This window comes from Protopterus annectens, chromosome 1.part2 (genome assembly GCF_019279795.1).
Source record: "Protopterus annectens isolate FY-2018-M chromosome 1.part2, PAN1.0, whole genome shotgun sequence".
Taxonomy (NCBI): Eukaryota; Metazoa; Chordata; order Ceratodontiformes; family Protopteridae; genus Protopterus; species Protopterus annectens.
In genome coordinates, this window is record NC_056727.1 from 957,549,124 (window position 1) to 957,572,183 (window position 23,060).

A 23,060-nucleotide genomic window follows, 5' to 3' on the forward strand; every position below is an offset into this window, starting at 1 on the left:
AGACTCTGGTTCATGTCTAACTCCTGATTCTTCCAGTCAACTCCTGTACTTTATTTGGTTTCTCAATTTTTTTTTCACTGAATCACTGGAAAAGGTTTAACTGACAAAGCCTCTCTAAGGCTTTCATTTCAAAAGAATGAGAAGCAGAAACCCCTTTTGTTTGCTAGCTCGCGTTTTGTAGGATAAACTTTTATTTCCTCCATAGCCTGTTCTGCATGCAAAATGTCTGATGCTCCAGGAAAATAGTCTGAACATAACTGGTACAGCAGTCTGAATCTCACACCTGTCTCAAGGAATTCACTGATTGCTGGGATAAATTTGCTTCTTCTCTGCCTGGTGTACACTAAATATTTTCAACAAATACTCTGCTGTTTCCAATTTTTAACACTATTCCCTTCCTCCGCAGTTTTCTCAGAATAAACTTTATGCTGGTACGACTGCATCATTATTAATACATGTCTTGGCTGCTTTGTCATGATCAAGATTGAAGCATCTGCTCAATGTGTCCTTACAATTAGCAAATCCTGCTGTGGAACAGCAGTCCAGTTGCTTATGTTTTCAAAAAATGAATGCAGTCTGTTCCTTCCAGTTTCTCTGGTACAGCAGAAACTTTCTGGTTTCCTCTGTGCACTCTGTCTTCTAACTCTACCAGTTTTTGAATCTGCTTTTCTTGAGAAGTCTCATACTTTGCCAGGCTTGTTTTCATTTCACTGTCTGATTTTTGGAGTTTTTATCAGTTCATCTGAATAGCTGGTTAAAGCTTTTTATTCTTTCCAGCCTTTTATTTGAATTTATACACTTCTTCAATGTTTAATTTATTTTATTAACCTCTGAGAACATTTGATTTATTTTTTTCCTCTAAATTACTTTAAGCCACCTCTTGTACCAAAGCTGAAGCTTGAACTGAATTTTGCTGAATAGCTGCAGAATTCTTCCCAGCCAGCATTTTGTTTTCTCCTTTTCTGGTTGATTTTCTTCCAGGTTTTCTGTGTGCCTTACTTGTTATCATCTAGACAGTGTACTTAACTAGCCTGTAACTGAATTTTACTCAAGTTGATGATATCACTGGCTTTTATTTCTCACTTTCTTTTTTCACACAAGAGCTGAAATTAAGCTGCTGATCAATGTGCAGCCACCATGGAAGTCCAGACAGGCATCCAGTTTATATTTTTAAAGACAGAGGGAGAACTCAGCATGTGGAAGTTGCAGGTGGGGAAGAGGTTACAGGCACAGCAGCAAGAGCAGAGAAACAAAACAAGAAAGGTGATGACATAACTGGAGAGGAGGAACACAAAACATTTACAAAAGCAAACAAGAAGACAATCATGGAGAAAACTGGACTACAAATGGAGGGGGGAAATGAGAGACAAAGAAAGGGAAGACTGGGATAGGGGATAAGATAAGGCAATGGCTAATTGCCATGCTGCAGAGTGCTGTACCCAACCTGGTATCAGTTACCTCTGCGGTGAACCTTATGGCTGGGCATATCCTTTGCTACCCTGCTGTCCAGGGAGCTATGCAACTCTACCAGAACAAAAAAGGAGAAATTAAAAAAGGAAAGTGATGAGGTTAAAAGCAAAAGCAATTTTCAGTAACGTGCCCTACACTGGGTGGCAGTACAGACCCTGTAGAATTAAAAAGATGTTAAATATCAATGGCAAAAAAAAAAAAGCAATGTAAATGCCTGATACAAATATTTTCACTACAAATGGCACTGGGAAAAGCCAATTTGGTCCCTTGTGGGTAAGACACTGGCACAATCCATGAGTGGCTAACAATCTGTTTTCAAGAACAGTGAAGCTGGGTTGAACTACTCTACGTATGTAGTTGCTCAGCCTGGAGAAGTTTAGCAGCAATTAGCAGACATGGCCTAACACACTTTGCCCTGTTATGTATATCCCCAACAGCATTTAAAAATAAGCATACGTAACACCAAAACCATACCATATCATATAAGGGCAGCCATGATGCATCACTCAGCAGCCTGTTAAATAAATACCCAGAAAATGGGAAGTACGACACATGCAGCAAAAGCAGAATGGCCTGTAAAATAGTGAGACATGGCAAGCTCACAAAGGGATGGTAAAGTTACGGCAGAGAGAAGGATATGGGCATGGCACAGAGTGCAGCCAAGCATGTCCACAGCAGACAATGACACCTGGGATGGTGGTGGCACACCTGCTGTCAAGTCCAGTCTACATCACCAGAACACTGATGGAAGTTTTGAAGATATCTGACACAGTAAACAAAAAAGCTGTAAACAACAGTGTTAATTAGCAGCAATGCAAATACAGACGCTGAATCAGGTACCCAACAGACATGCAGCTACAACATCCATTCCATATACATATCCTCTCAACTGGACAGACTACCTTGACTCCTGTGTCATATTAGCCAGGTTTCTTCTACCTCACCAAGAACTGTAAAATAGAATAAGAAACCTGCTCTCAAATATCAACTGACTACTGCTAAACAAGACTGCCTATCTGTCTAACCAACCAACCACCACCTTACTATTATCACAACAGAATGTGTGTCCCCATCTCCCTAACCTCTTCTTCACACTAAGAAATTCACAGTAGCGCCTCTTCCAGTCAATGTAATGATCCTAGCACCAGTGTAGATGATGACAGGCATCCACCATATACTGGGGACCCTCACAAGAGTTCCCTAGCAGGTACGCATTGTACCAGCAATGCAGGAGAGAGTTAGTTTAGTTTACTTACTGCACCATGTGGAAGCCCTTCCAAACTCAGTCTTTTCCGAAGTCATGGCCACTTCACAGGTTGATATTGGGAGGAAAATGACAGAATATTAGTACTGACACATGTTGCAACTCACTGCAGGAACCACATGAGATACATCCATGGGCAACAAGGCAGTTCAATGCAGTTTAATGCCATCAAAGACTGGTGCATCAACAACCTGCTGCCTGGGGAGGGATGGGGACCAGGTGCAGTGGAAACAAGGTATCAGGAGTGCACATACCATGATTGTGTCCATGGTGATGGCATATCTCCCAGAAGGGTGGTGATGGGAACATCAGCCTGCAACCCCATGGAAGTCATATGACTGCCCATAAATGAGAAACCTCTTCACAGTCTACACTGCATATGCATGCAAAAGCCTCTTTCAGCAATCTGGGGCTGGTGAACACTGTGTTAATTTGAGATTCAGGGACACTTACCCTAAACTGCTTCAATATCATAAGTGTTGCACCACAAGCCCTAAAAAGTACATTTGTTTACACCTGCCATAAATGTAGATGCTAGAGTGTATTCACTGTTGCAGTCATCACATTTGGGTTATCCCTGCCAGGGTAGCCCTCAGCCAGCCCAAATATCAGAGGCTTAGTGTTTCTGCATCAGGTTGTCAGTAGTATAAAGTAAGGCAGCCGATGCCATTACATCAGTTTTTCTTGCCCTGTCAGGAGCCTCCAAGTGGGAGCCAGGATATGGTGGAAGAACCCCACCAGTAGAAAGTAAATACCAAAAAGTTCCTTGTAAGGAGAGAGAGATAGAGAGAGATAAAGAAAAAGGGGGACAGAGGGAGGGAAACCAGGACTGCAACAGTGAATACACTTGAACATCTAAATTTATGGTAAGTGTACACAACTGTACTATGTTCTTCATGGTTCACTGTTGCAGTCAACACATTTGGGTTGATTCCCAAAGCTGAGGAAAAGGGTGGATAAACACTCTTATCTATGGTAAGGGATACTGCTCAATATATGAGGATGTCAGTTACTTATTCCAGTAATATCAAGGCACTACAGGAGATCTACGGCAGGAACTAGAATATTTTTATGTGCCGATGATGAGGTTAAACGGTTAGCGGGGAAACCCCAAAGTACAGTTTTAAAAATAAAAAGAACTTGAAGAGAATATTATGTGGACCTTGGTTACAACCGGGGGTGGCACAGGCTTGTGCTGTGAGTGACTGTGGTACTCTCCCTTGCAATGGATGTAATTTCTGTGCATATATAGACACCAGTGGAGAATTTAAGCATTCAGATATTAATAGAGTGTTTAAATTTAAACTCTCAGCAAATTGTAATAGTGTCAACATTATCTACTTGGCCCATTGTCTGGCCTGTATGTCATTCTATGTTGGTATGACCACCAGGAGACTTAGGGATAGAATGAGAGAGCATTGTTATGACATTGGGAGGTTAGTGGAAACAAATGCTTTGGCGAGACATGTTGAGAGGCATGGAGACACACACAGATTTGTTTTTATGGTCATAAATAGGGTCACAGACTATGGCAAAGGTGGAGATATGAAACTGAGAGTTGAGACCAAAGAACTTGAATGGATTGTGAGACTTAGGGCTAGTACAGGGAAGGGACTGAATGATAAAATAAATATTAAGCCTATTTTGTTAGGCAGGGATTTGCTTAAGTAGTTGTACATACATATGGGTTAGCCCTATATATTTATATGTCCCTATCTGTACAGCTCTATGCTATAAATTTTATTTTAAGTGCAATTTGACTAAGCTTTTTTCAGGTGACACAGTGGATCTCTTGGTAATTTTTATGTTGTGTGCCTTGAAATGAAGGTGGGGATTTTATCAATTGAGTTGTGCTGAAATGGTATAAAATGGGGGCTTTGTTCTGTTTTTATTGTCTGATGAAGTGGCTTAGTCCACTAAAGTGCTCACCTTTGTCTTGTGTAGAATAAATAGGTTCATAGGTTCGTACTAGACTATTTGCCCGAGGGCATTTACAAGCCTAGCCCATAGTTTTGTGGCTTATGCCACCCCTTTAGTATGGGGAACTATACCCATTATTTTGCTGTGCCTCTGTCGAGCAGTGACACTGAGGTAATCCCTGGAGTATATCTGCGATCTCCCATCCATTGGTCAAGATTTCTCTTGAACAAGGCCAGCGAGGTGCTCTTCCTCACATATACCGGGATTTTATTCCACAGCATAGGGAGTCTTTGGGTGATGAATCTATCCCTCCAGCACGTCCTATTAATAGCCGTGTCGAGGTTTAAGTCTCCCGCCCTTGTGGCTCTGACGGATCTAGATTTTTTGAGGTGAAGCATATTCATCAAATCTGGGTTTGACATGGCCTTGTATGTTAGGCAAAGGTCACCTCTGAGCAAGCGGTGGCGACTGAATAGAGCTGGAGTTCTTTCAGTCGGGCAGCATAGGACAGATGTTTGAGACCCTTTATCCTTTTGGTGAGGAACTTTTGTGGCCTCTCCAGCTGCTGCAAGTGTCGGGTCAGATACATTCCGAATGGGGCATTGTACTCAATCATTGGTCTGATGAGTGATGAGTATAGGGAGACTATGACCTCCCTTGACCTAGATGAGAATCCCTTCATGATAAGGTGGGCAATGTAGAAGGTCTTCCTAACTACTTTAGCTACATGGGTGTCGAATGACAGACTACTATCAACCTGGGTCCCCAGGTCCCTGATAACTACTTCTGTGCTCAGTGGATTGCCACCTATTTGGTAGCTAGGGGTAACCTTGTTTTTCCCGAAGGGTATGACTATGCATTTTTTGGCATTTAACTTTAGGCCATGGCTCTGGCACCAGCTATCCGTTTCTGTGAGACCCTTCTGAAGGATATCTGTCAGATGTGTTTTCTACTATGGCGCCCAGTTTGCAGTCATCTGCAAACTTTGTCAGTCATAACCCTCCTGTGTTTGCTTGTACTTCGGAAAAGTAGATGCCAAACAAGAGTGGGCCCAGGACTGAGCCCTGTGGTACACCACTTGTGACAGGCTTTGAGTCTGACATGGCGCCAGCAACTCTGACCCTGTGGGTTCTGTCACTCAGCCAGTTTGCAACCCATCTTGTGATGTATGGGTTAACATTTAAGCTGATGAGTTTTTCAATGATACCCGAGTGGGATATTGTATCGAAGGCCTTCGCCAGATCGAGGTAGGCTGTATGGACTGCCTTTCCCTCATCAATGGCTTTGGTGACTGTTTCGAAAAAGCCAACCAAGTTTAGAAGGCATTATCTGCCTTTGACAAAGCCAAACTGGGATGGATCCAAAGTCTGCAAATTCCCTATGGATCCAAAGTCTGCAAATTCCCTATGTCTTTATTTATGAGGTCCATTATGATCCTCTCCATGGCTTTGCAGATAAGGCGTGTCAAGCTAATGGGCCGGTAATTTCCAGGGTCGGTGGAGGCACCGCCTTTGTGAAGTGGGACCACAGTTGCAGTGCGCCACTCCTGGAGTGCGTATCCAGAGGTAAGACTATGATTAAACAGCTGTCCTAGCTGTGGGTTTAATTCCTCGTTGAGTTAAGTGGAGCACACAGCCGGGGACACCATCAGGTCCCATGGATGCTGTGTTTTTTGCTTTGGAGAGAGCAGTTCTCACTTGGGCGTTGGAGATGTTTGGGGTGCTGCAATCGCTTGGTATAGATATCTCTCCTTTTGGGGGGGAGAAGTTTGCACTGAACCTGTCAGCCAGTATGATGGCAATGTCTGTAGGATCAGTAATCTTCACATCATTTTGAACTAGTTCTGAGCATATCTGGGAGTTTCCTCCCAGGTTTCTAACATAGCTAAAGAAGGCCTTATGATTGTCTTTTGAGTCTTTAGCTATTTTTCTCTCAAAATTTGCTTTGGATGATTTTATGAGAGCTCTTAGTTTTTTACTTATAGTGATCAAGGGTGTCTTACCTTTTAAGGATTTTGCTCTATCTTGTAGTAGCTTCCTCCTTTTGTTGTAGAGTTTGTTTATGGCTGGGGTCCACCAGACTGGACGCTTGCCTTTGGTACAAAGAGTCTTTGTTTTGCTTGGGATTGCCTTATCCATGCAGTCCTGCAGGTGCTGGTAGAAGGCATTTTTAAGTGATTCAGCAGCTTGAGTACTGTTTTCCGCCGGCTCGGGGGCCTTAAAGGAGACCACACTAGTCTTTAGAAGTGTGAAGTCGGCTTTCGAGTAGTTCTTTACTGTGGTCTTTTTTATTTCAGGTGGGGGTGGGATGAGGACCTCCAGCGAGATTAGTTTGTGATCTGATCTCACCAGTGAGGGGTATACTTCCGGTGTTGAACATTGTGCTCCCATGTTCGTGATGATGAGATCAAGTATGTTTTCTCCTCTTGTGGGGATGGTGACTAGTTGTTCCATGGCATTTGAGTTTATGAATTCCAGGAACTTTTGGGCTAGGGTGTTTGGGCTTGAGTAGTGTTCCCAGTCTATATTAGGGTAATTGAAGTCACCTAGTATGATGGTGTTTGGTGATACATTTATCCCCTCTAGTGTTTTCAGGAAGGCCATGTGAGGTTCCTGAGTTTGTGAGGGTGGCCTGTAACATGCTACAATTTGCAGAGCAGTCTTGCCTATGGTTAATTGCACCTGGATGGTCTCCGATGCATCGTGCGTTGCCACCAGTCTTGAGGTGTGGGTGTCCTTGATGAATATGGATACCCCCCCTCCTTTCTTGGTATTGTCCGGATTTTGGGACCGGAACGCATGATAAGAGGTAAAACCTGATAGTGCTGGGGTGCTCTCAGGAGCCTTGAACCAGGTTTCTGTCACTGCACAGACATCGATGTTCTCCATACTGAGAAGGGCCTCGAGTGCGTGCATTTTGAGATTTAGACTTCTGGCATTGAGCAGCATTACCCTTAGTTTTTTTCCTTTTTTGTGTTCTAGGGTGGTAGGTTTAGAATTTGAGCCTTGCCTAAAAAAGGCACTATGGGGGTGGCAAGAGCCTTTGCCAATATCCGGAATTCCAGGGGTGACAGGTGCAAGCCGTCCCTTGCGAAGCAGCGTGGCTTGTCCAGCATGTCATCCCAGGCAGACAGACATTGGATCCCCTTTGAATGACACCAGAGTTTAAGCCAATTGTTAAAGCTGATCATCTTATCTCTGTATTGTGGCATCATTCTTGGTGAAGGTAGGATACTGCTCAAGGTCAGGGTCATACCTGCCTGGGCTACATAATCAGAGAGCTCCTCAATGTCTCTTTTCATGTAGTCCAAGGAGGTACGTCTCAGGTCGTTTACACCAGCGTGGACAATGACTGAGTCATATTTGTACCTGCTGTTGAGAGACCTGAGTGCTTGCGTTATGTGGTGGATTCTAGCGCCCGACAGGCAGCTTACTGTGACCTTCTCCTTACTCAGTCTGGTGAGCGGGACGTCAGTGTGTCTGACTATGGAGTCACCAATGACTAGTGTGTCTGGCATTGTGTTTGGCCTTAAGGGCTGTGACTGTTTGAGACACTGACTGTGAGGTCTATGTGTTGCAGGTGTTGTGTTCTGAGGTGGTGGTTGTTTGGGTGTCTGCTTTGGTGGCCTCTGCTGTTTTGGTAGATTTTTGATCAGAGCCGCCGAGTATGTCTTTGTGTGTTTATGTGTATGATTTGAGGTTGTGATGGTACTATGTGAGACTGGGTACAGTTTTAAAAATAAAAAGAACTTGAAGAGAATATTATGTGGACCTTGGTTACAACCGGGGGTGGCACAGGCTTGTGCTGTGAGTGACTGTGGTACTCTCCCTTGCAATGGATGTAAATTGCTTTTATTTTTCTACAGCCGTGGCCTGTTGCTTCCTTTGGTTGTTTTTACACAATACAAAAGTATGTATTTGCATATTAAATCGATCTTTTTATTCATTTTATATATTGAGGCTTAAGGAATTACTTTAAACAAAATTAATTTTTCCATTATAATTTTAGCTGCTTCTGCTACTCCTCTGCCTTTGTGGGTAAGTAGCACAGTATTGGAAAGTTTTATAGACAATTGTTAGCAATATTCTCTGATAATTTCATGAAAAAATGTTAAATGATTTTGGAGATGCTGGGGTTTATACACAAAAGGGAAAAAAATAAAGAGCAGTCAATGCGCTAGAGTACAATAAGATACTTAGCTGCACACTACTTTAAGAAGCACGATAGTTCTTGTCAACCCTTGCAGCATTTACTAGCACTCAAACACCCAAAAGGAGGAAAAGCTATATATGATATTCCTGGTAAAATTTGTCTCTAACCATCCAATCCTCAAGACTAACCTTAAAGGTAGCCAAAGTAGTACTTTGACCTGAAATTGTAACTTATCTCAGACAGGGAATACTCAGGAACCTCTCCCTTCAGCAAGTCTTATTGTTGGTGTACGGATCTAGTATGTGTGCTTATAAAGCCACTGATTTTGCAAAGACAAATGAAATCAAATAGGATTGGGTTTTTCATGGCTTGAAAAGTGAGAGACAGGTACCTATGTAACCACGGGCTACTGAGTATAAAGAGTCATACCAATTTATTGGAATAGTTGAAGGATTAAAGGCATTTAATTTTCTTGGTTAGAAATCTTTAAGGCCTTTCCAGTTGATCAGTACATTAGGAATTGAGCATACCAAAGAGGACATTACTCTTCCCTTATCAAAACCATTATCACAAACCGAGTGATAAGGATGACTTATTGATAATCCATGAAACCCAAAGCAACAAATTGGAATCTTTAATTACTGAACATAATGTAATCATACTAGATGATTACAACTATCCATCCACAAATCAGATGTCATATTTTACAAATACACTAAAAGGTTCCTAAACATCAACAATGCTCACTTTTTTGTCCAACTGATGTTGTGTCCTACTAAGGGATCAGACCTACTAGATTTAGTTCTTACGAGTAGCAGTCACTCCACTTTAGCCAAATCAGACCATCATGCTGTCTTCGCCATAAGATCCCAGTCTAAGATATCTTCAAATCTCACTACCTTCAGAAACTTCTCAAAGGCTAATTTCCTAGCACTAATGCCTAATCTACTGACCTAATGAGATTTAAAATCTCTCCACCAACTGAAATACCCCAAAAACCAACTCTAGGAACCCAAGCCTACATCATAATACAAACAGGACCTGTTAGCTGGACATATCTCTCTCCCATTTACCACCCCATGAGGACCTCATAGCCAAAGCAGCTGTTTAAGACAACTACTTATATTACCATCTAAACTCCCACATTGAATCTTTTGTCTCTACTCATCACAAATGCAATAAATACAATACCAAGTTCAAAAGTAAACATCTCTGGTGGAACTCCTGCATCAAACTCTTGAAAATAAACTTACTTCCTATTGCTCCAAAAGTGACCTCAAGAGGGTAAAAGATCAAAAGGATAAAGCTAAATATGAATGAAATACTGATGCTATATCCAAAAATTACCACACAGTCTTACTTAACCACTTTAGGAAACTCAAACAATAATTCAGCTGTACAATGGGGTGATAACAAATGGTTATCAGCTATTATGACTCAGAGGATATGGCAAACATTGTAGTGGACACACTTAGCCAAGATATCTACCCTCTGCACCACCCATCCATGGTTTCTCCCCCACAAAATCAGGCTGGCACCTTCATTTCTGATTTTGTCAGAACAAGTACTAAAATCCCTCTCCAAAACAAAACAGACAAAAAAATTAAATTAGCAAAGAAAATATATTGGAGTGTTCCTTGTTGGCATGAAATACTGCCTAGATTCCCTTACAAACTCTAAATCTCCCCTGATTATATACTTAAGGTATTGGAGAACAGTTGTTGTGCCCCCCCCCCCTCCCCTCCACAAGGGTGGCCCAGCCACTCATCCTGGGAGCTACAGACTAATTAGCCTTGCCAGGCTCATTTATAAAAATACTGGAATATATAATTATGCAGTTCCCAAATAAGAATATTGGCAGCTTACAGTCTCTCAGCTCACACCAATTTGCTATTGTGATGACCAGATCCTGCCTACTTAACTTGGCATACTTCTGAGAGAGAGAGATGTACTGGACAAAGGAAAACCAGTACTCTCTTTCAACCTAAACCTACTTTCTGTACTATCCTACACTGATGAAGTCCCCAGTTTTAGAGGATGAAAGCGTTCAGTCTGTGTGTCTGTATGTTGGAAGAATAAAAACAGCTTGGACTGAAGAGTATGGCTGACTGGAAGTGTTACCTACTGCTTTACAATGTATGTTTTGGACTTTTTTTAGTTATATTTTACACTGTGGTTACCTTTGGTTTTGTATCACTTAAAGAGACTCTGATTAACCCCAAATAAAGTTCAGCTGTCCTAGTAGGATTTTCCTGACATTTACTCAGTTGCCTACTACAGCAAAAGCCATGGTTTGCAGAAAGCTTACAAAGCATCAAAGGGATCTCACTCTTGAAAGGTACCAGTCAGACGAAGGGTACAAAAAATTTCCACAGCATTGGATATACCAGGGAACACAGTGAAGACAGTCAAAAAGTGGAGAAAATACGGGACAACAGTGACATTGCAATGAACTGGATGTCCCCACAAGACTGATGAAAAGACAAGATGAAAACTGGTCAGGGAGGCTGCCAAGAGACCTACAGCAACACTGAAGGAGCTACAGGAACTTCTGGCAAGTAATGGTTTTGTACTACATGTGACAACATTCTCCCATATTCTCCATATGTCTGGACTATGGGGTAGGGTTGCAAGACAGAACCCTTTTCTTACATAGAAAAACATCTAGGCCCGGCTACAATTTGCAAAACAATACATCAAGTCTCCCAAAAGCATGTGGGAAAATGTGTTATGGTCCAATGAGACCAAGGTTACACTTTTTGGCCACAATTCCAAAAGATACGTTTGGTGCAAAAACAACACTTCGCATCACCAAAAGAACACCATCCCCACGGTGAAGCATGGTGGTGGCAGTATCATGCTTTGGGGTTGCTTTTCATCAGCTGGAACTGGGGCTTTACTCAAGGTGGCGGGAATTATGAACAGTTCCAAATACCGGTCACTTTTGGCCCAAAACCTTCAGACGTCTGCTAGAAAGCTGAAGATGAAGAGGAATTTCACCTTTCAACATGACAGTGAACCTCAGCATATATCCAAATCAACAAAAGAATGGCTTTACCAGAAGAAAAGTAAAGTTTTGGAATGGCCCAGCCAGCGCCCAGACCTAAATCCAATAGAAAATCTGTGGGGTGACCTGAAGAGGGCAGTTCACAAGAGATGCCCTCACAATCTGACAGATTTGAGCGCTTTTGCAAGGAAGAGTGGGCAAATATTGCCAAGTCAAGATGTGCCATGCTGATAGACTCATACCCAAGACGACCGAATGTTGTAATTAAATCAAAAGGTGCTTGAACAAAGTATTGGTTTGAGGGTGTGCACACTTTTGCAACCAGCTTATTGCACTTTTTTATTTTTTATATTTTTTCCCCTAACAGATTTGTTTGTTTTTCAATTGAATTGTACAGGTTATAGATCACATTAAAGGTGGGAAAAATTTTGAAATGATTTATTGTGGTCTCGTTTTTATATCAGAAAAATCTGGCATTTTAACAGGGGTGTGTACGCTTTTTATATCCACTGTAGCTAAAACTGACTTGAACTAAACAATACAACATACATGCTATCTGCCCGAGGGCATTTATAAGCCTAGCCAGAGTGTGTCGGCTTTCGCCGCCCCATTGATTAATTAACTGATCCTTTGTCAAGCAGAGCCAATGAAGCGATCCCAGGGGTGTATTTTCTGTTACCCATCCACTCGTTAAGGTTTCTCTTGAAGAATGTTAGTGAGGGGCTCTGCCTGATGTAGTTTGGAATTTTGTTCCAAAGCATGGGAGTCTCTGTGACAGGAATCTATCCCTCCAGCATGTTCTATTTATTGTTGTGGCGAGGTTTAGCTCACTAGAACGTGTGGCTCGCAGTGACTTGGATTTCTTAGGTGGAGTATGTCCATCAATTCTGAGTTGGACATGGCTTTGTAAGTCAGGCAGAGATCACCTCTGAGTAAGCAATATGCCACTGAGTACAGCCGGAGTTTTTTCAGTTGGGTTGCATAGGGCCAGTAATCCTCTTGGTGAGGTACTTTTGTGGTCTTTCCAGCTGTTGGAAGTGTCTTGTGAGGTACATCCCAAATGGGGCATTGCACTCTATGATGGGTCTAATGAGTGACGAGTAGAGGGGCACTATAACCTCTATTTCTAGATGCGAACCCTTTAGTAATTAGATGGGTCACATAGAAGGATTTCTTAACTACTTTGGCAATATGATTGTCAAAGGAGAGATTACTATCTACCTGGGTCCCCAGATCTCTTATTACCTCTTCTGTATTAAGGGGGCTGCCATCTATGTGGTAATTCGCGGGTGTTTTGTTTTTCCCAAATGGGATGACTATGCATATTTTGGCGTTTAGCTTGAGGCCATGACTTTGACACCATTTGCCCATCTCAGTAAGGCCCTTTTGGAGGATGTCCGTGTCAGCCGGAGAGTCAATTATGGCCCCCAGTTTGCAGTCATCGGTGAACTTGGTTAGCCATAGTCCTCCTGTGTTTGCCTGTACTTCTGAGAAGTATATGCCGAACAGTATGGGTCCCAGGACCAAGCCTTGCGAGACACCACTTGTGACTGGTTTAGAGTCGGACCTGGAGCCCGCTATTCTTACTGTGTGAGTTCTGTCTGTAAGCCAGTTGGCAACTCATCTAGTGATGTAGGGGGGTTTATGTTCAGGCTGGTGAGTTTTTCTGTAATACCCGAGTGGGGAATGGTGTCAAAAGCCTTGGCGAGGTCAAGGTAGGCTATGTGAACCACATTTCCCTCGTCTATGGCCTTAGTGACTGTCTCGAAGAAGTCAACCAGATTTAGTAGGCATGATCTGCCCTTAACGCCAAACTGGGTTGGGTCAAGTGTTTGGAGGTTCCCCATTGTATTTAATGAGTTCCATGATGATGCGCTCCATAGCCTTGCAGATCAGGCTAGTCATGCTTATTGGGCAATAGTTACCAGGGTCAGTTGTGGCCCCTCCTTTGTGGAGAGGAATAACCGTTGTTGTGTGCCATTCTATGAGCACATAGCCTGTGGAGAGGCTGAGGTTGAACAGCGTGTTTAGGTGGGGGGTTAGTTCGTTCTGTAGTTCGCGCAGGATGCAGCCTGGGACACCATCTGGTCCCACTGACGCTGTGCTTTTGGCTTTTGAAAGGGGTGTTTTCACCTGTGCATCTGTGATTTTTGGGACACTACACTTTTCCGGTATTGTTGTGGGCCCTTTTGGGGGGGTGGGGTGAAGTTTGGACTGAATCTATCTGCCAGGATGTTGGAAATATCAGTAGGTTCAGTATATTTTGAGCTATTTTGCACTAGTTCAGTGCATATCTGCGAGTTGCCACTTAGATTCTTAACATAGGTAAAGAAGGCTTTGTGGTTACCTTTTGAATCCTTGGCTATTTTTCTTTTGAAGTTAGCCTTGGATGATTTCATGAGGGACCTTAGTTTCTTACTGATACTGATCAGGGATGTCTCTCCTTCTTGGGATTTGCTTTTTTTCTGAACAGGTTTCCTCCCTCTATTTTATAGTCCGTCTATGGCAGGGGCCCACCAAACTGTTTTCCTTCTCTTAGAGGAGTGAGTCATGGTTTTGCTAGGGATGGTATGATCCGTGCATCCTTGTAGGTGCTCATAGAGTGCATTTGTAAAGGTTTCTGCATCTTGGGCAGCGTTATCCTTTAGCGTGGGGGCTGTGAAACTTACCACTTCTGTCTTAAGTAAGGTGAAGTTTGCTTTAGAAAAGTTTTTTTTACTGTGGTTGCTTTAGCTGGTGGTGGTGGGGTGTGGGCATCCAGAGTGATTAGTTTATGATCTGATCTAACCAGTGACGGGTTGACCTCTGGTGTGGAACACCTGTCGCCCATGTTGGTGATGACCAGGTCCAATAGGTTTTCACCTCTGGTAGGGGAGTTTACCAGCTGATCCAGGGTGTTTGAGTTGATGAATTCCAGGAAGCACTGGGCGTGGGCGTTTGTACTCGAGTTTTCCCAGTGAATGGTAGGGTAATTGAAATTGCCCAATATCAGGGTGTTCGGTAGGACCTTCATGTTTTCCAGCGTCTCCAGAAAGGTGGAGTGGTGGTCATGGAGGGTGATCTGTAGCAGGCCACAATTTGCACTGCAGATTTGCCCGATGTTAGTTGCACATGGATGATCTCAGAGGTATCATGCTGCGCCACTAACCTGGAATGATGAATATGGATACACCCCCTCCTTTTGTGTTTCGGTCCGTGTTCTGTGGCCGAAACGTCTGGTATGAGTTGTAGCCCGGTAGTGCTGGGGTGCTCTCTGGAGCCTTAAACCAGGTTTCAGTTACTGTACAGATGTCAACGTTCTCCATACTGAAGAGTGCTTCGAGCGCGTGCATTTTGAGATTTAAACTCCTGGTGCTGAGTAGCATAATCCTCAGTTTTTTGTTAACTGTGCTGTTTATGGAGGTGGGTTTCACTTTTGAGCCTTGCCTAAAAAAAGACACTATGGGGGCAGCAAGAGCCTTAGCCAGTATTCGAAAACCTAGGGGTGGACAGGTGCAAGCCATCTCTTGCGAAGAAACGTGGCTTGTTGAGTATGTCGTCCCAGGCTGACAGACACTGGATCCCCTTTGAATGACACCAGAAGCTTAGCCAATTGTTGAATTTGATATTTTTTTCTTTATACTGAGGTATCATTCTTGGTGAGGGCAAGATGCTACTCAGGGTCAGGGTCATACCAACCTGGGCTACATGATCAGAGAGCTCTTCCATGTGTCTTTTCAAGTAGTCCAGGGAGGTACGTCTCAGGTCATTCACACCAACATGAACAATGACAGAGTCATATTTGTACTTGTTCTGGAATGACCCGAGTGCTTGTGTTATGTGGCGGATTCTGGCTCCCGACAGGCAGCTAACAGTAACCTTCTGCTTGTCCAGCCTAGTAAGTGGGACATCAGTGTGCCTGACTATAGAGTCACCTATTACTAGTGTGTTAGGTATGTTATTTCGCCTTAAGGGCTGTGACTGTGCGGCACACTGACTTTGTGTTTTACGTGTTGTCTGGCTTGTGACGGAAGGTGCAGGTTGTTTGGGTGTCTGCTTTGGAGGTCTCTGATGCTTTTGCAGGTTTTTATTTAGAGCTTCCGAGTATGATTTTGTGTATTTATGTGTATTTTTTGCCAGTGCTGTTTTAGTAGGTTTATGTGCGGCTGGAGGTGTGGTGCAAGTGTTAACCTTCTCCTCCTGATGGTCTGTTCCAGTCTTGGGTGGAGACAGCTTAGCTTCCAGTTTGCCTGTATAATTGCATCTCTCGCATATGTTAGTGTTTTGTGCTAGGAGGTCAGGGTTGTCTGTGTACATGAGGCAGTTGTAACATTGCCTCAGGATACACAGATTCACCAGCTGGACTGGAGAGTACACCTGAAATTGCCCTTTGGCCATGCCTGAATAGTAGGATGAGCGTAGTCGCTTGGTTGGTGAGGGGTGAATAAAGAGCCTTGCCCTGCTGGGCAATCAGTGTCAGGGTATATTAGTGCTTGCTATTAGGTCTGAGCAAGTGCTGGGCTGTAGGATGCTTTTTGAGTGCTTAGGTTTAGAGTTAGACTAGTTTCAAGGTAAAAACTGAAGAGGAGACTTAGTGGAGCCGAGAATAATTTAACCATAGGTAACCGGCGCTGCCTGGTGCGCAAAACCATGCAAACATGGTTTTTATAGTAGGGAAATGGAAGAGAGAGAAATTAGCCCAAAATGGCCAATAAACTACTAACTTCTGGGCTGGAACCACTCCTACAGGGACAGATAGGTTGCTCAAAGCTCCCCTCTCTCACAGGTGAACAGAGAAACGTCCTTCTATCCAAGTAAGGTATGGGCAACTGGACTAGACTAGCTTAGAAAGGCGGGAAACAAGGAATTTTTTTTTTTTTTTTTTTTTAAAAGATAAGGCAAAAATAGTAAAAAATACACTTAAAACATCTTTAACTATCAGAAAAGGCCATCACACTTTAGTGTGTAGCCTACAACAGTTAAACAAATTATTTAAACAAAAAACAACTTTTTAAAAAGTGCAGGCAGTCAAATAAGTACAATATGTGAAAAAAAAACAAGCTTTTAAATCACAATAAACACTGAAAAATCTGAACTTAGGTGGAAAACAGTTAAGTACAGCAAGAAAGTACAGAAAACTGATACTTAATCACTCCAAAGTCTCTCTTCTAAGCTAGAAGGCTTGTATCAGTTTAAGGCTTTCTAGTGCTACCCAGTAGGTTAGTTACAGGAAAGATGGGAAACAAGCGCAGATGTGGTCTTTTAAACCAGATAGTTGAAAGATGGACAAACTGTCCAAATGGTCAATGAACTACAATTTCTGGGCCAAGAACCTCACCTCTCATGGTAGACAGGCTACCTAGTGCTTACCACTCCCACTGATAAGCTAGAAGGCTTCTCTCCAACACAGAAAAGCTTGGGGTGCTCATAAGCTTACTAACAATCCTAGATACAGCAACTCTGTAACCGGACTAAGCTAGTTATAAGAAAGGCGGGAAACAGGCGCAAGTGTGGCTTTCAAACCAGAAAGTAGAAAGAGATGGAAAAAAACTGCTCAAACAGCCAATAGCTACAATTTCTGGGCCAGGGACCACTCCTCTTGTGGTAGATAGGCTACCTGATGCTTACCACTCCCACTGATAAGCTAGAAGGCTTCTCTCCAACACGGAAAGGCTTGGGGGGGGCTCAGAAGCTTACAAAGAGTCCTGGATACAGCAAATCTGTACCTGGACTAGACTAGTAACAGGAAAGGCAAGAAACAAGCGCAAACACAGGCTTTTAAATCAGAAGGTTGAAAGAGATGGAAAAGCTTCCCAAACGGCCAATAAACTGTTATTTCTGGGCCAGAAACCTATCCTCCTGTGGTAGATAGGTTACCTAGTTCTTACCACTCCCACTGATTAGCTAGAAGGCTTCTCTCCAACACAGAAGGGCTTGGGGGGCTCAGAAGCTTACCAACAGTCCTGAATACAGCAAATCTGTACCTGGACTACACCAATTATAAGAAAAGCGGGGACCAAACGCAAAACAGGCTTTTAACCAGAAAGTAGAAAGAGATGGACAAACTGCCCAAACGGCCAGTGAACTACAATTTCAGGGCCAAAACCCACTCTTCCCGTGGTAGATAAGCTAGAAGGCTTCCCTCCGATACAGAAAGGCTTGGGAGGCTCAGAATCTTACCAACAGTCCTGGATACAGCAAGTCTGTATCTGGACTTGATTAGTCACACGAAAGGCAGGAAACAAGCTTAGAATTTTTTTTTGTTACAGAAAAGCAGCTAGAACAGCAGTACATGCAATTCAAATTGCAGTGCATGCCAGCACACCCGAGTGTGTAGCAACACTACAGCAAATACAGTTCAAATAAATGCAATTAAATTAACAAATAACTAAAAAACAAGTGCAGAAGGCAGTAAGTTAGGAGGCCACTAACAAGCAGTAATAAGTGCAGAGTAAGAGCGACAGAACAGATAACAGCAAGCAGAAGTGTAACTAAGACAGTTACAGTAAGAGCAGCTGAATAAAATATATATTTTATTTTTTTTTTGCAGCTCAAAGTAGTGCACAGCAACTAGTGCAAACCAGAAAAACGTCCACCCACATTACCAACTTAATATAAAGAGATAGCTTTGCAAGGTAACTTAGATTACAATCAAAATTTAAATCACCATGAAAGCTCTGTGTATGTAGAAAAAAATTTTTTTACTGGGATAAGGCTTGTAATAAATCACAAGGTTTTCATAGAGCACTCAGTCATACTTCCTCACCAAATGGATCTGCCCTTCTACTATACTTCAGGGAAAGAAGTGCCCCCCCCCCCCCGATCCTAAAAAAAGGTCCAGACTGTTAAGTTCTTCTGCCAAGGAAACTTACAAAAAAACTATTTTGGGGGAAACTAGGGCCTGGTTCTTCACCAGTAGTAATGAATAAGCCAGATTCTAAATTTGGGCAGCAATGTTAGTTGAGGTTCTATGGCATGAATAAAGCTGATGTTTGTTTCCTGATATTCGGAGTCAAATTACCTGCAAATGAAATACTGGAGGAAAAGTTCAAGAACCAGTGAAGACATTCTTTCTGAGCTACTCTGTCCTTTTCTGAATTGTCCTTTTAACATTCTCAGACTCTGCATGGTCAAGTGGGTACCCTCTTTTAAGATTTCTCTTTCAGAGGTCTACATATTTGATTGGTTTTATATATGAAGTTTCATGGTCTGCTTAAACTTTCTACTTTTGCAGTCCTCAAGGCTATGATTTGAGCCCAAATGGAATATGGCTGTTAAAATCCTCTGGGAATATTAGTCTGCTACATTCTGTTTATGGATTTGGCCACAGCATAAAACTCAAAACCATGTAGACTCTATCATTAAAAAAGAGCCACTGATTGTGAAGATCTGATAAAATGCAAAACAAACCTTTCTTCAAAGGAGTGAGAAAGTACAACCTTCAAAATGGAGAGAACATGTGCCAAAGTGTACCTACATCAGTGTATCCCAGCGCAAGACCAGCATTAGTACACATAGGGATGGAAAACTATGCTCTTAGAACTTCAGACTGGAAAATGACAAACATATGCCAAGATATAACATACTGATTTGCTTGATTGTCATAGATGATCATCTATCAATCATCTAAAAGTACCCAGAAATCAAAGGCTGATGTCACAGCAACATTAGGCATGTTTGCTTTACCTAGCATTAAGCTAACAGAAAAGAAGTGAGCAAACAGCTACCTGCTCAGACAGACATCAAGAGGCCATCTGGCTTTTCACTGGATGAAATGACACCTCTAAGCCACAAGTAAGGAAAAAATGGTGTTAAAGGTAAAGTCATAGTTGTAATAATCACCACAGTGGCATTTACATTTTCAAAACATTAGAGGAGAAAACTCTGACTTTAAAATCATATGATAAAATCCAAGACATTTTCTTACCATATCTGTTAACCTATGAATAAGATTTCTTCTTGATTGCTTCCAAGGCTGAGTTACTCCTTCCAAGAATCAAAATTCAGCATCAGTCCCGAAGAGCGAGGCTCACACCAGTGATGATACACATCATGACACGGCACACACCACACTATTAATGCAAATGTGTTTTGTCCCGTCTCCCAGTTAACCGCTATTCATCAACTACTACTTACCTGCAAATAAAGGAAAACTCACGATATGCAGTCGCCTTGTTTCAAAGTAACATACAAGTATAGAACTGCTTGAACTTATCAAGCCTACACACAAGTCAAAACTCATTGGGAAGAGTGACCACACACCAAAGAACAGAGGGTGATATCTTTGTCCACTAAGGGGGAGGGACTTCATTGTATATACAATAAGAACATATTTGTTATAGCTAACAAAGACCCTTCTTGATGAGTTCCAGAGTGGGGTAGAAACCCAAACAGTAAAACCACAGGGAAAGAAGGAGCCAAAGGGCGATACCAGAACCAGCCGTAATGCTGAACCTTTGGAATGACAACCAGTAGGCTCAACTCCAGGGCTGTGGCCAATGAACACAGACACACAAATGGAGAATCCCCCTCTTTTCTAGAGGAGGCAGCACAGATCCAACATACTGATACCCAATCTCACCCCCCAGCCTCACTTTGGAGCACCAGGAGTAGGAATCACTAATAAAACAAACTGCAACCTCCATAAAACCAATACGGTAGAATTAGAGAGAGAAGGGAAAATGAAGCACCCACCTACCATGCTGACCCGGAGAACCAAGCCAATAAAGTGAGAGAGCGCTACTCTGAAGACTGGCCTGCTTACAAAAAAAACACCCACCCAATGGACCACCAGATCAGAAAGGTGCGACTGCCAAGTCTATTCCTGGAGTTCAGTACTGCCAAAGAAGAAGACAGGGAAGTTTCCAAACGAAGGGACAAAAGACAAGACAGCCTTACCCGACAGTAAAGCTTGGCAGTACCTGGTCATGCTTTTCCGCTAAAAACCAAGAACAGAACAGGAGCTTAAACTGCAGGAAAGGATACCCCATACAAAACAGTTCCACAACAATCTGACATTTTGTAGAGCTTGCATTTCTTTAATTTGCTGCTCTTCTACAAAACAATACTTCTACATCACCTAATGGCAGGCAAGTTCTCCAGTATTCTATCATCAAAGCACCTTCAAAGTATGAAAAATAATTTTAACATTTTATCCATGTTAGAGTTTATTGTAATTTGCTCGTCTGAAAGCCTCCCCTCTCTAAAAATACCAGGGTTAATTATGAAATATGGCATTAAAATGACAGAGTTAATTAGATGTGTAGCGCTAACTTAAGTGTACATTAACTACAGGGAAACAATGCTATCAAGACAGTTGGTACCATTAACACTCAAAGGCAGTGTGCACATCACCCACAAAAGAAAAATTAAGGGAATCATTTTGTCCCACAGCTGCTTCATAGATGAGCCATGGGTTTGTTTCTCTAGATGTAATAGTAAAAATGAACTTCAATCTAATATAGATGGCAGAAGCATTCAAGTTATGCAATCCACAATCAATATCATTCCAAGCCCTATGGTACCTTGGCACTGGTAATGGATCCAAATGGTGTGAATTCCTTCCTTAGCTTTTCATCATCAATTGTGTCATCTAGATTCTTGATGTAAAGATTCACACCCTAAAGATTAAAACAAACAGCATTAAAAGCCTCTTTTCACCTTACAAAGTACAATTTTGTTTAAGTTCTCACCATGTAAGCCACCTAAAATATAAAGTACAAAGTCACACTTCTTCCTAAGTAATCTACAAACTGCCTTCTGTAAGATAAAACAAAGACAATAAAGGAAAATATAGATGAATATATATACTCAATCACAATGGCCTATTCCACAGGGGACAGGTAGAATACTAACAAGCCTTAAGGAACAGCTTAGATGCAAACAGATTAGTATTTACCATCACTAGATAGGTCACCAGCTTATTTATAGTCCAGGGCTTCCACCCAGTATCCACAGTCCCAAAAAGAGCCAAGGAAAGAACTGGATTCCTTAGCTTTATCCAACATCAGGGATGAAAGCACCCTTTCCTCCAACTCCCGCCAAAAGGAGTCAAGATAGTGAGGCAAATCTGCAACCTTCATCCTCCCTAGAAGCCACATCATACAGGAACTTATGAAACAGCATAATCCCTGGTGGCAAAGTGCTAACCGCTACTGTATTTTACTTATATTTGTTAATCAAGAATATCCAACTGGGAGACCACCTTTTTCAGTGACCATGTTTCCCCATTATCACAATCTGTTTTTATAAAAAACACATCTTTATTAACGCAACTTTTTATTTTTATCAGAACAGAATTCACCAATTAGAATAAAGATAAGGAACTGAAAAAAATCAGACCTATTGTGTAGTCAGTCACTATTTTATTATGGTCATGTTTTGCAGGAAAAATGTTTCCTGCTTTCACTACAGTAAAGATAAACACTGCAGCATATTAATTTCCTCATCACAGACTCGCACTCTGCTGCCTGTCTCTGTCTTGCATTTTGCCATCTCCACACATGCAGCACTTAGCACAACAATTTCTTAATGCAGGATGTTTTGTTGCACAACAGCAACAACGGTAGTAACAAAATGTAGCTTTATATAACAGCTAACGATTACATCAAACTAAAACGTCTGCAATGAAAGTCACTGATCAAAAAAATTGTGTGAAAGTTGCAACACTACTTACTAACATACATTTAGGCTTATAATGGCTGATTTTCAATATTTTGTCACAGATTTCTAGTTTCTGTAAGTCTCTTGAATGTGTGTAAGATGGTCACATTTCCTCTGAAGATATTTTACAGTATGCAATTTCCTTCTAAGCAGAAAAAAAATCTGAAAAACAAAAAGGGACTTTCTGCAGATCTAGGGAATCTCACTGTGCCCCTTTACTCAGTCCTCATTAGGCCAATCTTTGAATATAATACCCCTTTTGGCAAGCATCTGTGCAGACATTGCAACAACTGGAATGCCCACACAGATATCTTACTAAAAGGATACAAGGCCTAAACAACATGTGTTATATAGACCAACTCAAAGCTCTGTCCGTATACTTGGTATCCTATAGATTGCCAAGAGATAACCTGTGTCTGTCATCCTCTGACTCGATATTGGTGGATTTACTGCACTTTGGCAAGTCCAATGGCATCAGAAATACTCAGTTTAGTGATCTAAACCTCTTCTGCAATATCAACAGAATGGTTTGGAGGGGCAGACATCTCACAGAGGAACCACTGCTCTAGAACAGACTCGCCATCCACATGAAAAGTTTATCCTTGT

The 23,060-nt window shown here is 42.1% G+C and overlaps 1 protein-coding gene across 2 annotated transcripts in view; it reads right to left on the minus strand.

Annotated features, from left to right (window-relative positions):
* LOC122792187 (polyadenylate-binding protein 4-like) overlaps positions 1-23,060 on the minus strand; it is a 1,135,653-nt gene that overhangs the window by 512,404 nt on the left and 600,189 nt on the right. For both annotated transcript variants that reach the window (XM_044059911.1, XM_044059912.1), the window contains exon 7: positions 21,317-21,412. In XM_044059911.1, the coding sequence (XP_043915846.1) occupies positions 21,317-21,412 (96 nt within the window). The remainder of the gene's footprint in view (positions 1-21,316; positions 21,413-23,060) is intronic.